The 14,734-nt window shown below is 36.4% G+C and overlaps 1 protein-coding gene across 2 annotated transcripts in view; it reads right to left on the bottom strand.

Moving 5' to 3' along the window:
• Positions 1–264: 264 nt before the first annotated feature.
• rap1gds1 (RAP1, GTP-GDP dissociation stimulator 1) overlaps positions 265–14,734 on the bottom strand; it is a 32,824-nt gene continuing 18,354 nt past the window's right edge. Inside the window, exons 6-15 of one of the 2 annotated variants that reach the window (XM_057341704.1) lie at positions 14,403–14,531; positions 14,167–14,292; positions 9,581–9,724; positions 7,241–7,372; positions 6,270–6,404; positions 6,028–6,153; positions 5,631–5,770; positions 4,611–4,737; positions 4,032–4,160; positions 265–2,568 (exon numbers count right to left, since the gene is read on the bottom strand). In XM_057341704.1, coding sequence (XP_057197687.1) covers positions 2,441–2,568; positions 4,032–4,160; positions 4,611–4,737; positions 5,631–5,770; positions 6,028–6,153; positions 6,270–6,404; positions 7,241–7,372; positions 9,581–9,724; positions 14,167–14,292; positions 14,403–14,531 — 1,316 coding nt within the window. In that variant the 3' untranslated portion in view covers positions 265–2,440. The remainder of the gene's footprint in view (positions 2,569–4,031; positions 4,161–4,610; positions 4,738–5,630; positions 5,771–6,027; positions 6,154–6,269; positions 6,405–7,240; positions 7,373–9,580; positions 9,725–14,166; positions 14,293–14,402; positions 14,532–14,734) is intronic. The other variant, XM_057341714.1, reaches the window with a different exon arrangement.

Below are 14,734 nucleotides of genomic sequence, written 5' to 3'. Positions count from 1 at the left end.
TTCAAGTATACCTGTAAGCCAAGTCCACTTTTTAGTACATAAAAGTGTCCTTAATTATGCTTTAAGTGTAACGGTGATAAACGTACACTTCGTTCACAACTAGCCTATGTTTAATTTTGTTTTTGAGAAATACATAAGAAGTGTATATAAACTGTATACTAATAATGGGACACAAACCTTTTTGTAAGTGAAGATATTTAATGTTGCAGGGGGCTTTACAATAAGTTCAGATGTAAAAAAAATAATGTCAGGGCTAGTTTATACTACTTCATCATTCGTCCTGACATTGATCAATTTTGACTTACCCATAATGCATCACTTTCCACTGCTGCTTTAATCCACTTTGGATTATTATTTTATTATTCATTCACCTGCTGATACAAATGAAATAAGACATCACAGTTTTCATTCAGTCTAAAGGTTTATAGTATACAATTTAAAAAAGTTTGAGTTCATTCTGTTCACTAATTTGTTCTTCTGAGTTGTTAGAAATCTAGAAATAGCAAATGTTTTTCAACATATAATGAGCTCTAAAATATATATACAGCAAGATACATTTTTTTGAGACCATTTAAAAATTATTTTCTGTTTCTCTGAATTGACTATTTAGGTGTGTGTTTAGGTCAAATGATCATTTTTGTTTTATTCTGTGAACTACTAACGATACTTGTCCCAAATGCCAACTGAAAATATTGTTTCTATTTGCATTTATTTGCAGAAAATGAAAACTGGAGAAACGGGTCAAAATAACAGAAAAGATGCTGTGTATTTTTTCAGACCTCAAGTACTGCAAAGAAAACAAGTTCATGTTCACTTTTATGCAATACAACAGGTTTGATTTTGTTGAAATTCAACAGACTGAAAAACTGAACTGGACTGGCCAAAAGACATCTAGAAATGCGGATTAAATAAAAATGTGAAATGGCCTCTTTCCGCGGCTGTACAATTTCCACTATAATAAGCACGCATTAAAGGTATATAGCTGACAAATCAAGGCAATAAAGAATTGTCACCAGCAATTGTTTTAATAACTTTAAATCTTTCAAATGTACAATTCGTCAATGACATTTACAACAATAACTTCGGTTTATATTCGTAAGGTTGTTACTTTAGATATACTGGATTGCCATGTGGTTCCTCAAGGGTACAAATATAATAAGAATGTATTAACTGACATAAAATGGGCACATAACAGTGATGTTCACAGTATCAGACATGCAGGGAGATGCATGTTTCTAAGATACTGGACAACGTGGGAAGGCGGACCGACATGCAAAATGAAAGCTGTACCACAGCATCAAACATTCACAAAGAGTGTTTTCTTATTCTATTCTATTATTACTCAGATACTCCGCTCAGCGTTACAGCCGGTATCTGAAGTTTATTTCCCACGATGTCTCAGGTACACACATGTACACACAAAAACCCGTGCCAGCCCTTACACATCAGCAACACACTTGTGTTTAGCAAACCCAGACATTGCTAAAGTTAACAGGACCCAGCCAAATATTTTTTTATCTTCCGTCCAGACCCAATAAAACAGCAATGCCACAGAGGGCCATAGGGGGCACCAAGTGGTATCCAGCCCCCCAGCATCCACCAATGACGGCCCAGCTAAAGACATATTGGCAGTCATGCTAGTCACTTCCAGATCAGGAATGTATGTTTTAGGTTAGTTAAACTGTTTTAATAATGTCACTTCTATTGACTTCACTTAGGAGAAAAAGTTATAAAAATCTTGCTTCTGAGGATGTCAGGCAAAACACGTAAGCCTTAGTCCTTGGTACCAAGACACATTACTTGTTCATACATCCCTATGATCTATTTTTGTAAATACAACAGACTAATGAATCTGATATGGAATGAGCTCTTTTCGGCATAGATATGAATCACGAAGAGGACCTGGAGGCCAAATATGAAAGGATCCCCACCGGTCCAGAGGTCTCTTATACAGTACAAACACATTTTGATCTCTATTCTTAAATGTATAAGGAAAGTATAAAGCGAGGAGGCGGAGTCAGTTATCATATGGGCATGGCTTGAATGGTACACAGATACATCAATTAACCGGACAGTTAAAAAAACATGCACAAGTTCGTTGGTATGTAAGATCTTACAAGCTCAACTGCACTATTTTCACAGCCAACATTTCATTTTTTACTTGATTTATAGCGTCGTGTTTTTGTTCATCACAGCTATGGTCTTAAATATTTTCCATTCAGGTATGAATCTATTGCAGAAGGTCGTCTCTAAAGTATGGCCGCCCTTGGGTAATGCGTCTCTGTATGTTTGGAGCGAGGGTGGAGGCGAGGGCCTGGAGCAGGGAATGCAGCGTGGACAACAGCTTGGCACATGACAATGAGAGAGATGGTGTGTGTGTGCACGCGTGTTTGTGCGGATGGGAGGCAGGCAGACAGGCTGGAGATGGAGTGAAAGTCTTTTAGCTCTGTGCTGTTAGCCGCTGCTCTGTGAGTGAGGCCTGGTGGGCCACCGTCTTGTTCTCATGCGAGCGTAGACCGGAGACCACGTCGATGAAGGCCAAGCTCTGCACTTCTTTATGAAGAGGTTCTGAGATGAGAGAAGAAAAGTAGAAAATGTGTTCATTTCATCACTTTAGAGCAGCGCTTATAATCTGTGGGTTGTGGCTCCCCCAGTGGGCTGTAGCAGTATTGCAGGGGCCATAGAATGGAGTAAATATATAAAAATAAATATATATATATATATACACAGCTGCACAAAAAATTCCATTCCAAATTTTAATTTAATCAGCATTTCTAGATGTATTGTAATTTCAACAAAATCCAACCTCAATAGTGACAAAGTCATCCAACAGCAATGTGTAAGACTGACAGTATGACAAGACACATGAAAACTGTGATAAAAATCCAGGTTATCGCATAAAAAAAAATGTGTACTTTTTAAATACATGTACAAAAACCACTATTGTATTGCTTAAAAGTGAATATGAACTTTTTTCTTAGCAGTATTTGAGGTCTAAAAAAATATAGAGCATCTTTTTTAATGCAAATAAATGCAAATAGAAACAATATTTTTATTTGAAACTTAGAAGAAATATTGTTAGTTCACAGAATGAAACATAATATAATTATAATTTTACTTAAACTCATACCTACAGTATAAATAAGTTCAGAAAAAAAACTTAAAATTATTTATTAAATTGGCTCTTAATTTTTTCTGCATCTGTATTTAAATATAATATTTAAATATATATAAAAATAATATATTTGTAAAAAACATTTTATATCACCTTGCTTTTACTAGAATATGATTTGCAAATGTTGTTCTCATTTTTATTTCACAAGACACCCAGAAACCCTTCCAAACTGGTAATAAATGTTTAGAGATTTCACTTCATATTTTTATATAAATTCTATTCATTCTTTTTTTACAACCATGACAAAAAATATGGGGGCCTTTGTGTATTTGGGGGGCCTTACGCCTGTTTCACACCGCACGCGTAACCAGTGCGTAATTTTTTCGGCGCCCATGTTAACAGATGAGAGAATTCATACCATACGCGTAAGTGACTTCCAAAAACACTTTGTCAGGAGTTTTTTGGCCAAAGCCACAACAGCACATTCAAAGGATTTATAATACAAGTATATCTTAAATGTTATGCTTATATTGCGTATGTGTGGGAGAAAAGCGATCGCATCAGAAGTCAATCACTCTTTCCTATGGTGAGTAAACCCTTTAGTGACTCGAACCGTATCCTTCAAAGCAAGATGGCTTTTTATTTATAACTTGTACAATGTGGATCTAAAAGTGCATGAAACGGGCGAATAAAACCAATCTAAATGAAACAATCTACATAAAATAAGCTTGTTGATGACGTTCTGTAAGATATTTTGCTCATTGATGTATTTAAAATAACGTAATGCAAAATTGCATTGTTGTACTGTGGTACCCAGGCAGCGCAGTGTGCGTTGCATACGCATGCGGTGTGAAACAGGCGTTATTCCTCTAACCTTCATTAAGTCTTACCTTCCCAATGCATTATAGAGACTCACCTGATCCCATGACAGAACAGATGAGAATCATAGAGTTGTATTTGATCTCTGGTGCGCTGCGCTCATCTGTCAGCAGTTTGTGGAGAACCTGCACCACGTTGAATCCAACAAAATCCTTTTCTGCACAGTCTGAAATCAAAATGATGGACGAATGACTGAGCTGGCAAAATGATCTCAATTAGCTTAAAATACAACACGAACAGAAATTTGGAAGTGTCTCACTAAAGGCTTAAATGCTTCAAGTTCTAGACGAATATTTTGTTTAAAAAAAACAAGCATCCTGCATATCTTGAAACATCTTCAATATCGTTGAAAAAGGATGCATCCAGGGTGCCCACTTTAATAATACTACGGCTCACATTCTATGCAAACGTTTTAGACAAACTTATTCTTCAAGTATCAGACTATCCACCTCACCAAAATGCTACGGACACTGAACATTTTAAAAGGATGAACTCGAATAAACCAGCCCACATTTTGTTATTCATTTTATAAGAAAAGCATTCCCAAGCATTGAATGCAAATACACGCATGAATCATCGCCTCAAAAAAATCTACACAACGTCTTTCATGTTTTACCAAGGTCAAGAGCTGCGGTGACTCCCAAGGCCACCAGAGCTTCATTCTGCATGATCATGTGTTCACTTGTTGCCATGGTTACCAAATGCTTAACCCCTCCACCTTGTGTGACTGTTCGGACCACGTCCTGTTCGGAAACAAAAGCAGTCAGAACCTTGCAGAAATGCAAATCGGTGACCGACTAAATGGCTCCAATGACAAACCGCAAAACCCGTATTTTATAAAATCAACTAGTCAGGTACTGCATGAGGGGCAAGACTGAACCAATGAGATTCCCCAGTGGGCGTGGCCAAACAGGGTGACCGCACAGAAACAGATACCAAGTGACTTTAGTTCATTGCTTGTTTAGTCGCGACATGCCAGATTAAGATGATATCTTCGTAAAGATTTGCAGTATGACCAGTGTTGGGTGTAACTAGTTACTAAGTAATTATAAGCATCCTGCATATCTTGAAACATCTTCTTCCTGCATATCTTGAAACAAGAGTACTTTACTAGTTACTAAGTAATTAGTTACTGTAATTTAATTACTTTCACTTGAAAAAGTAAAGTAAGGGATTACTCTTATTTTTTCTCTAATTTAATTAGTTACTTTTGATGTAATTAAACTAAATACTTCGTGTAATATATGTGTGTGCAATAGTGGAATTGACATCAAAATTCAAAGTCTAACTTTAAAATCTGTGCTTTAATGTATAATTCTCACATTTGTAATACTTTGGTCAGTTAATAAGAGTACTTTATGTACTTTAATATTATTTATTTGAATGAATTAAAAGAGCCCTTTCATGTCTATCCTTGAATCACTTAACTAATCATGGTTGATGTAGGATATAGAAAGTAATTAGTAATAAGTAACTAAGTACTTTTTGTAGAGAGTAATTTGTACAGTAATCTAATTACACTATTGAATATGTAATTAGTAACTAGTAATTCATTACTTTTTCAGAGTAACTTACCCAACACTGAGTATGACAGATAACGATCGTATCAGAGCGTGTGAGAGAGAAGCGTTCTGACCTTTGACTTGCTGTGTCGTATGAGAGCGGACAACAGCCGGTTAGATTCTCCCATCACACCTGCGTGGTCTTTAGCTTCACACCACTCCACCAAACGCTCCACCAGCTTTGTGTTGGTCCCCAGCTGCTCTGCCGCGTCAGCTGCAACACACACACGTCTGAACATACACTACATCTTGAAAGCATAGAAGAAATCAGTGGCATATTTATTTGCAGCGCATTAAAGGCACGCTCTCAGCAATAACAATACCTATAAAGATAATGTAGTAAATGTCTCATAGGGCTTAAAGACTAAGACCATTTTTTCAAATTGTCCAAATTCAGCAAACTAGTAGTATGTGATAGATTATTCATATGTGGAAAACTTGTTTTCTGAAACGTGGATTGTGAATAAATACTCTGTGTGTCGATGAGCATCCGTAACGTTCCCAGCAGCTTGAACTGAACTGGAGGCATTTCAGACTTGAGAAACTTCAGCACGACATCTGACACACCGGCCGAGAGCATCTTCGACTTGTTGACCACTGGAGAGAAGATGAAGATTTGTTACATTCAATGATGTTTTTTAATAACACATTATTAAAATGCTTACAGCGTGTAGAGACTGTACATAATTGATTGTGTGAAACTTCAGACGGACCTGGGATAGCCAGATTTCTCAGAGCGCTGAGAGCTGCGTGCTGGACCGTGACGTTTCCCTCATCCACATGTCTGTCTAGCAGTTCCAGAAGCTTCTGTACAATACCAGTGTCTACCATGTGAATGCAGTTTCCATCTGAAAAGAAAAAGCAGGACATTTATGTAAAGGGGGGAAATGTGTGCATTGCACCGCAATACAAACATTAGAATACAAGATACGCTCCATGTAACCAAAGCCAAAAACGTGTGTAAATCCCAGCTGGATTTATTATCATTAACTAAAATGAAAACTATTAAAACATGTCTGTTTATTAAAATATAATAAAAATGTACGTCGAAATATTATTGGAAACATTTATATTAAATGAAAATTAGAAATGTTGCCTGAGCAATAAATTAAAATAAGTTTACGCTGAGACACTAATATTAATAACTGGAAATAAAACTAAAACTGAAATAAGAAAAAAAAAGCTAAATAATAAATTAAAGAAAGAAAGAAAGAAAGAAAGAATAAAAAGACAAAAGCACACGACTAAATTGATAAAAATAAAATTTCCACGAAAATAAATAAAATATTAATTAATTAATTGATTAAAATAAAAGCAAATAAAAATAAATAAAACAACATTTCTGACCATAGCTGCTTGTATGTATAAACATCCAACGGCTATATCGCTGATGCCAGCAAAAAAAGACTTCATTAAGCAGCGGTTAACCAACACTTACAGTATGAGAACAACAATCCTATTATTTATTTTTACCCAAAATATCTGCAAAAGCAGATTACAGCAAATAAGATAAGATGTAACAGAAAAATAACAGTACGATAAACATCTGTGCAAGAAAAACTAAAACCCTATTAAAACCCTATATTCACCATTACCAAATCCTTTTGAGACAGCTGTCAAACAGTCTTTTTTTGTCATATGTACTGTACAAATGTCATAGTGCTAAGAACTGTTTTTAAATTACCATTGCGGGCAAAGTTAGCGATGGCGAGGGCTCCAGCTAACTGGAGCTGGTGGTTGTTGGAGGGCACCCATGAAAGAACCCTTTGAAAGACGCTGCCTTTTCCTCCCTCGAACAGCTTCTGCATCGATTCATCTACAGAAAAACAGATAACACAAGACTGTAAACACAGCTCTCTACTAAAATGGGGAAAAAAAACTGACGAGCTCAACTGGATGATCAGTTTTAGTAGTTGTGACCCATGATGAACAGTTCAACGATAACCATACTTGCATGTGCCGGTGATAAACCAGCGTTAGCCATCTACACTAAAAAAAGAACTATCGCTGCTGTTAGTTTTACTAAACCCATCCTTATTCACAGTACATTGAGAATGCAAGTAACTACATTAACTTAATTGACGTAAATTTATACTAAACATTTACTACTTTCGGCTGTCGGCAAGTGTTTGATTGGTCAACTTAACATTGTTGAGTAAAAAAACTAAAATACCTATTGTTCAGTTACCTATTGTTCAGTTTACTTCATATAAACAAGTTAATTCAACACGACTGGTTGAGGGGGATCAGTTCCCAGCATGCTTTGCGTAAGAATGCATTTAGCCAGTAAATTTTTATTTATTTATTTTTTTAAGTGATTTTCTGTAAAGATAAAGACTTGTTTGTGTTTAATGTTCATTTATCTTTGAAATTTAGAAGAGTTTGATGTATCTCTGAGTTTAAGGGTTATCATTGTTTAGAAGAGCGGTACATGTGCTTGAGGTTAAAAGCGCGCCCATGATGGGTTTTGCATCATTCAATGAGCATGAACTGTGCTAATGCCAGTAGTGAGATGTCTCTCATCTGATTTGCTCGTTGTGTTTACAAGCAGTAAGTCTATTTTTAATTTATGTATGACAACAAAAAGTACCATTGGTAAGAATAAATATTGCGTTTAATCAACTTAAAATTACTGGTATGATCTGAATGGTTTGGATTTACTTAAGAAATTTAGGTAAAGTTGACAAAACTTTTTTTTGTTCATAGCACTAAATTGTTAATTGTAGAAACTACTCAACACATTTGTGTGGAACCACTTGATGCTACTTAATGTAAATCTAACTAATTTTCTTTGTTGTTGTGTAAATCCAGTTTCACCTTGAAATTTAAACCGGTCTAATATGCATTGAGCATACAGTACAGTAAACTGACAAAGAACAATGGTAAAGATAGTAGTAATTTAGGTCTTTTTTAAAAACATTGAGTCTATTTCTAATGAAGAGATGAATGAAAATGCAAAGCACAATTCAATGTTCATATTTGTGTGGTTGGATTAGGTCTCACGAGGCATGAGAACATCTCGTTCTTGGATGTGAAAACTTACTGAATGCGGAAAAGCCTTTGGTGAAAGTCGGACTAATATTCCATAAAATATTTAACTTGTGCTTAATATTGATGAATACGAATGCACATCTACCAGAAAAGCCACCCATTTCTTAAAAAAGATGTTTGACATATGCATGACTATATAGCCATGACAGTGAGGAAATTATATTAAATTCTGAGAGAATCTTGGAAGCAGTTCCATTACGTCTTTATGATTTATTAATACAGGCCGTATTGTTTCTTTATATATAAAGTCTATGATCCCTGTTTAGCTAGCTATATTATATGCACACTGTAAAACAAATGCTGCCTTACATTTTTAAGAACAATCAATTTTGCTTTACAAGTCAATCAATTTTAATTATTTTAAATTCTGACCAGTGGAGACTTGCTGTAATTTATTAAAATAAATTGCTGTAATTTATTAAAAGCTTGCTGTAATTTATTAAAAATATTTTAATGAGCGGAAGTAATGTAAAAAACATAAAAAAAGTAAATTACAAAATTACCAGTAAAGCCAATTGTTAAATACTTAAGGCAGCAAAAATGTGTTACAGAGTAGCTATTTTAAGTAGGGCTGTCAAACGATTAATCGCGATTAATCGCATCCAGAATAAAAGTTTGTGTTTACATAATATATATCTGTGTACTGTGCATAATAATTTTGTATTTATTAACACATACATGCATATATTTAAGAAAAATCTAAACATTTATAAACATTTATTAATAATTTCAATTATTGGTAAATATAAATAAATATATTTAAATATTTCCTAAATATGTATTCATGTGTATGTGTTTGTATTTATAAACACAAAATTATTATGCACAGTACATAGATAAATATTATGTAAACACAAACTTTTGTTCTTGGATGCGATTAATCGCGATTAATCGTTTGACAGCTTTAATTTTAAGTTTCTGTAAAACTTTGCTTCAAACCATTTAATTATTCACAAAAGAGCGAATCGAGTACCTCCCAACAGCAGAAGGACCATGAGGTCAGAAGATGTCTTGAGCTGAGCAACATCCTCCTCTCTGTCACCATCCACGGTCTGATCGACCACCTCCAGAAGACACTCCACCAAACCAGCTTCAACCAGCTGAAGCTTGATCACATCTGAAAAACACAGACAGATAAAAACTCTAATTACATCTAACATGTCATGCATCTATTATTATTTTGCCAGATATATGCATGTAAGATATACACTATCTTTCACTTATAGGGAAACCATAGAGTAGAGACATTAATGATGAGTCATTTTGTCCAATCAAATGCTCTTTAAATGAGGAAGTCCCCCCTAATCTTGACTACATTTACATTTCTACATTTTGCAGATGCTTTTATCCAAAATTAGTGCATTAAAGCAATACACTTAAATTCTAGTGTATGAAATTTAGCGGCATCTAGTGGTGAGGTTGCGAATTGCAAGCAACGGCTCACTTCTTCCTTCCAAGCACTACGGTGGCTGACAAAGGGCTAAGATGACGTCACGTTCACTTCTTTGCCAAAGGAGATAACATATTCATAAAAAACGCCCTGTAGAGCAGTTTGTCCGTTTAGGGCTTCTGTAGAAACAACATGGTGAATCCCATTCAAGGGGACCCGCTGCGTATGTAGATGGAAATAGCTCATTCTAAGATAATAAAAACATAACACGCTTCATTATGTAAGGTCTTTACACACCTCAGAAGACATAGTTATGTTTATTATATTGCATTTCTGTCTATATACCCTCCAAAAATTTACCCACAGCACCTTTAATCAGTACATGTGCTCATTTTTAAGACCCAAAGCCACGTTTATACGAAACCATAAGATTTAAGTGCGGTAAAATGGGTTAAATAATCGTATAACCCAAAAATCAGACAAAGAGATATAACAATACATCATGACACACTTTCCAAAAAAAAAAAGAGAAATTCTATTCCTGAAACTGCAGAATAACCCATCACAGAGCTAGTGAACAGCCCAGAGGGAAATATTGAGCACGGATGGATGTCTGAGGTGAGACATATGGCTGTCACACGAAGCGTTTGGCTTGTTTTGAAAGCCTCGCAGTGTTCAGGTACAGCACAGCTCAGCCTTTCTCCCTCTATATCACTCACACACATGCGGGCACGTGACTCTGTCGGTTTCGCCCGTAGCGCTGTGTAGTGGCTGTAAGTAGGCCGTTGTCTTGGAGACTGGCAGGATGGGATAGTGGCTCAGTGCAGAGAATACTAACAGCCCGAGCGATGCTTTAACAGCACACTGTCAATGGGTCCAGCCCTCCGTCTCCCACGCTGCTCTCTCGCTCACTCCATCTCTCTCACTTTCATGAAAACTGACATTAATTCTTTGTGTTATTTATACATTACCGTACAACACATTTCCCTCTTCACCTAACAAAAAGCTTTTATAAGAAATAAAAGATAACTGCTTTTTGCCTCGAGTTCCATTTGCCAATGGCACAAAACGTTAATAAATAAATAGATTTCATTTTAAAGACTAAATAAATGACAGTGTTTTCTTAATCCACATTTTTGTCGTGGTTTCTATTAAAAACAAAAAGTCCTTAGACTAAAACACATTGACATGGAAAATGTTTGTGTTCGGAGAATACATCTTGGATAAAATGTTTGTTAAATATATAAATGTAAAAGAATAAAATCTCGAAATTGTCTTCTGCCATAACAAACGTTTTTTTTTTCTTCTTTTTAATATATTAATTTATTATTAATTTATTAATAAACAAGACACTAGGACCACACAATACTGAAGAACAATGCAATATGCGATACGATAATGCTTCTGTAGTTTGTAAAGTCAATTCAGATTACATTACATTCAGATTACGTTTTATAACCTTTCTGGGGAAAGAAAGCGTCACTACAAATGCTGAACACATTTGCGTGTCAATCTCTCTGCTATCTGCACCGACCTAAGACGTTGACAACACGTAACTCTTTGAAGTAATAAAATCAGTTGCAATGCAATACACCTATGTGCAATATTTAAATAATTTGTTTATAAAATATATTTTTAACCCTAAACGCAATGAAAAAAAACATTTTTGCAGCGTATAAATACACGCATATAAGAATCTTTTATTAAACATCTGAATTTCCGCCGATCATACAGATCATTCAGGTTGTGCCTCCTCTCATCTCCCCCTCTTCTTTTAGCACACACTTCAATATCATCTTAAACCGTCACACGAGCTCAGACAAAAAGAACAGCTGACCACGGCTGGCAGTTTCGCAGTCCAGACCACAGCTGTCAGCAGACCCCCAGAGCTCTATTTTGAGGAAAAGATGGTGGAGCCAAAGGCAGAACAGATGAGTGATAACACTTATTAACCACAGAGAAAAGCAGCAGAGAAATCTCACACATCTGCTTAATTGTAGCTTCCTCTCCCATGAGCAAACTGAGAGCAACAGCTCTCTGAACATTGAGACTTTCCATCGCCAAACCAGACAGGTTCTGCGTTCTTGTTATTAGAGATGGCACTCTTTATAGCCTGCCTGGCTTTGATGTTCTACCTCACAATAAAAAATAAATACATATAGCTGCAAGCAGAGATGATGGGCCCAAGAATGATAGTGCCATCGCTACATGAAGCACAGTGGGCAAATGCACCAATGCAAGGACAATATGAGACCACTTCAATGTCTGTTGTAAGTGACATTCCCTGTTGCCTGTTGGTGGCGCTATGACTGTGGCTCAGAATAACCACATCAATGTGATCAGATCCCATGAACATACATCGAAATTGCTCAATGTGCACAGAAACTATGAGGAACTTCGTGTTTTCTCTATTTCATTCTAAATGTAATGTATGCATAACACCATGGCAACAACAAGAAACCAAAACTATCAGTTTGCAATTTATTATCTTCAATGTGTGGTCATCATGTTGACCAACTTTGTTCACAATCACATCGATGACCTGGGAGGAGTATTTAAAAGTTTAAATACGCGCACTTTTAAAAAAATCCAAAAGGGATGACTTCCTGTTAGGTGAAGCTAATAAATGTCAAATTGAATATATTTTCCTATACATTAACTGCCAATGTATTAAATATATACTTGAAAATATATATCAAAATACATTGTTAATATATTATGGTTTTACAATAAAAGGACATTTTTCATTTTTTTGAAAAATATAAGCACTTGGTTCCAATACATGGGAATGTATTATTTAATACATTGCATTATATTTCCAGTATATTCCCATATATAAAAGGGGTCATATGGCGCGAATACGTGTTTTTCTGTGTCTTTAGTGTGTTACAAGTTGCCCATGCATGTATTAGACACGTAAAATTGCAAAAATGAAAGTGTCGGAACAAGAGATGCATTCTATCTAAAAGCGAATGCTCACCCAGACCTGCCTGAAACGCCTCGTGTAACCACACCCCCACAAATCCACGTCAGTTCGTGGTATGATTTGACTAAGACCGCCCAAATGTATACGCAAGTAAGGTGGGCGTACCTGTCAGTACAATCGCTTTGGAACCTGATGTTCTAAATATGGTAAGAGGCGTTACATTTCCTTCACACGCTTGCAGTATTCGACCAATCACTCAGCACGTTTCAGAGAGGCGGGGCAGAGAGGAGATACAAACATGCACGGTATGTGGAAAATACAGCGTTTTTGAACCTTAAATCGTGTGTACACGTTGCATTACATCTAAAACAAACCATAATATTCATTTTGGCTGTGTCATATGAACCCTTTAAGGTTTTGTAAGACCTAAAACTCCTCAAATTTAAATAGTAATAATAATCCTTCATAAAAACAATACTTTCAGTGCTTGGAGCCTAAAAACCTATTCATAAATCTAAACAGAAGATTTGGACTGAAAATTGGGTTGGCTCACACAAAGTCCCAAATCGTTGCAGGAAACACATGCATTCATTTGATTAAGTCTCAACAGGTGGCACAGAAGCTCTTTCTACATAAGTAACACTGCGTCTTTCATCTGGGAGATAAAGTCTGAACAAAGCCGCTCGGTCAGGCAGTCAGTGGGTCAGCGGGTCTGCAGTCGGCCATTTGTCAGTGTTCATAACCAACCTCAAACAATGCCTATACAACCCCTTAACCTCATGCAGCATAAACAATACTTAAAGATGCAATGTGTGAGAATAGGGAGGTTTTTTTTACAGAAATGCCATATAATATACATAACTATGTGTTCAGAGGTGTATAAAGACCTTACATAATGAAGCGTTATGTTTTTATTACCTTAGAATGAGCTATTTCCATCTACATACGCAGCGGGTCCCCTTAAATGGAATTTGGGCAACAGTAGCCCTTAAACGGACAAACTGCTCTACTCGACAAAGCGAAAACATGACGACATCTTAGTTCCGTGTCAGCCACCGTAGTGCTTCGAAAGTGAGGGGGGAGCCATTAGTTGCAATTCGCAACCTCACCACTAGATGCTGCTAAATGTCATAAATGACCTTTAACTGATGCAAAACCAGCGCTCGTTTCATTTATAAAAAATGGATGGATCTCAACTGGTTTTCAATCATCACGTTATGCATGTAAACAAAATGAGACTTACCATTCTCAGCAAGCGGAGCCAAAACCTCAAAGATCATCTCCTTCTTGTCATGTTCAACTTGTTTACGAAACAGCCGAACCAGCTCCTCTGCGATATTCGTCGAGGCGAACTGCTCCTTGCTTGACTCTGATCAGAGAACAGTCAACAGAAATGTATTACGCATTCATCAAAGTGAAAATATAACGCACAACGATACAGAGAAACACGGTTTGGCTGGCTTTATCGTGAACACTCACCCAGCTCTGCCAGGTTCCCAAAGGCGATGAGACACATCTCTGTAAGCGCCGTGTTTTGGGAATGAACTCCCAGGAGTTTGACCAGTGTTGGGATCACACCCATAGTGATCAGCTGTGCCTGCAGAGAATCTAGAAAAAAACAAAGCAATCAGATTTACTCCGTTCAACTTTCTCAGGCAATAACATTAATACACTGACAATACAGACGGTTTCATAAGAACTGCAGAAAGAGCTAGCACGTCACGCAACATAAACTGCTCCGGGATTTCACTTTTGTGCCTTGCTGAGACCAGCACAGAAAATGTGGACTTGACCTGAAAATGTAATAGATA

This window comes from Triplophysa rosa, linkage group LG1 (genome assembly GCF_024868665.1).
Source record: "Triplophysa rosa linkage group LG1, Trosa_1v2, whole genome shotgun sequence".
Lineage (NCBI taxonomy): Eukaryota > Metazoa > Chordata > Actinopteri > Cypriniformes > Nemacheilidae > Triplophysa > Triplophysa rosa.
Note: the sequence above shows the minus strand (reverse complement) of the source record. Positions and strands in the feature narration are given on the sequence as shown.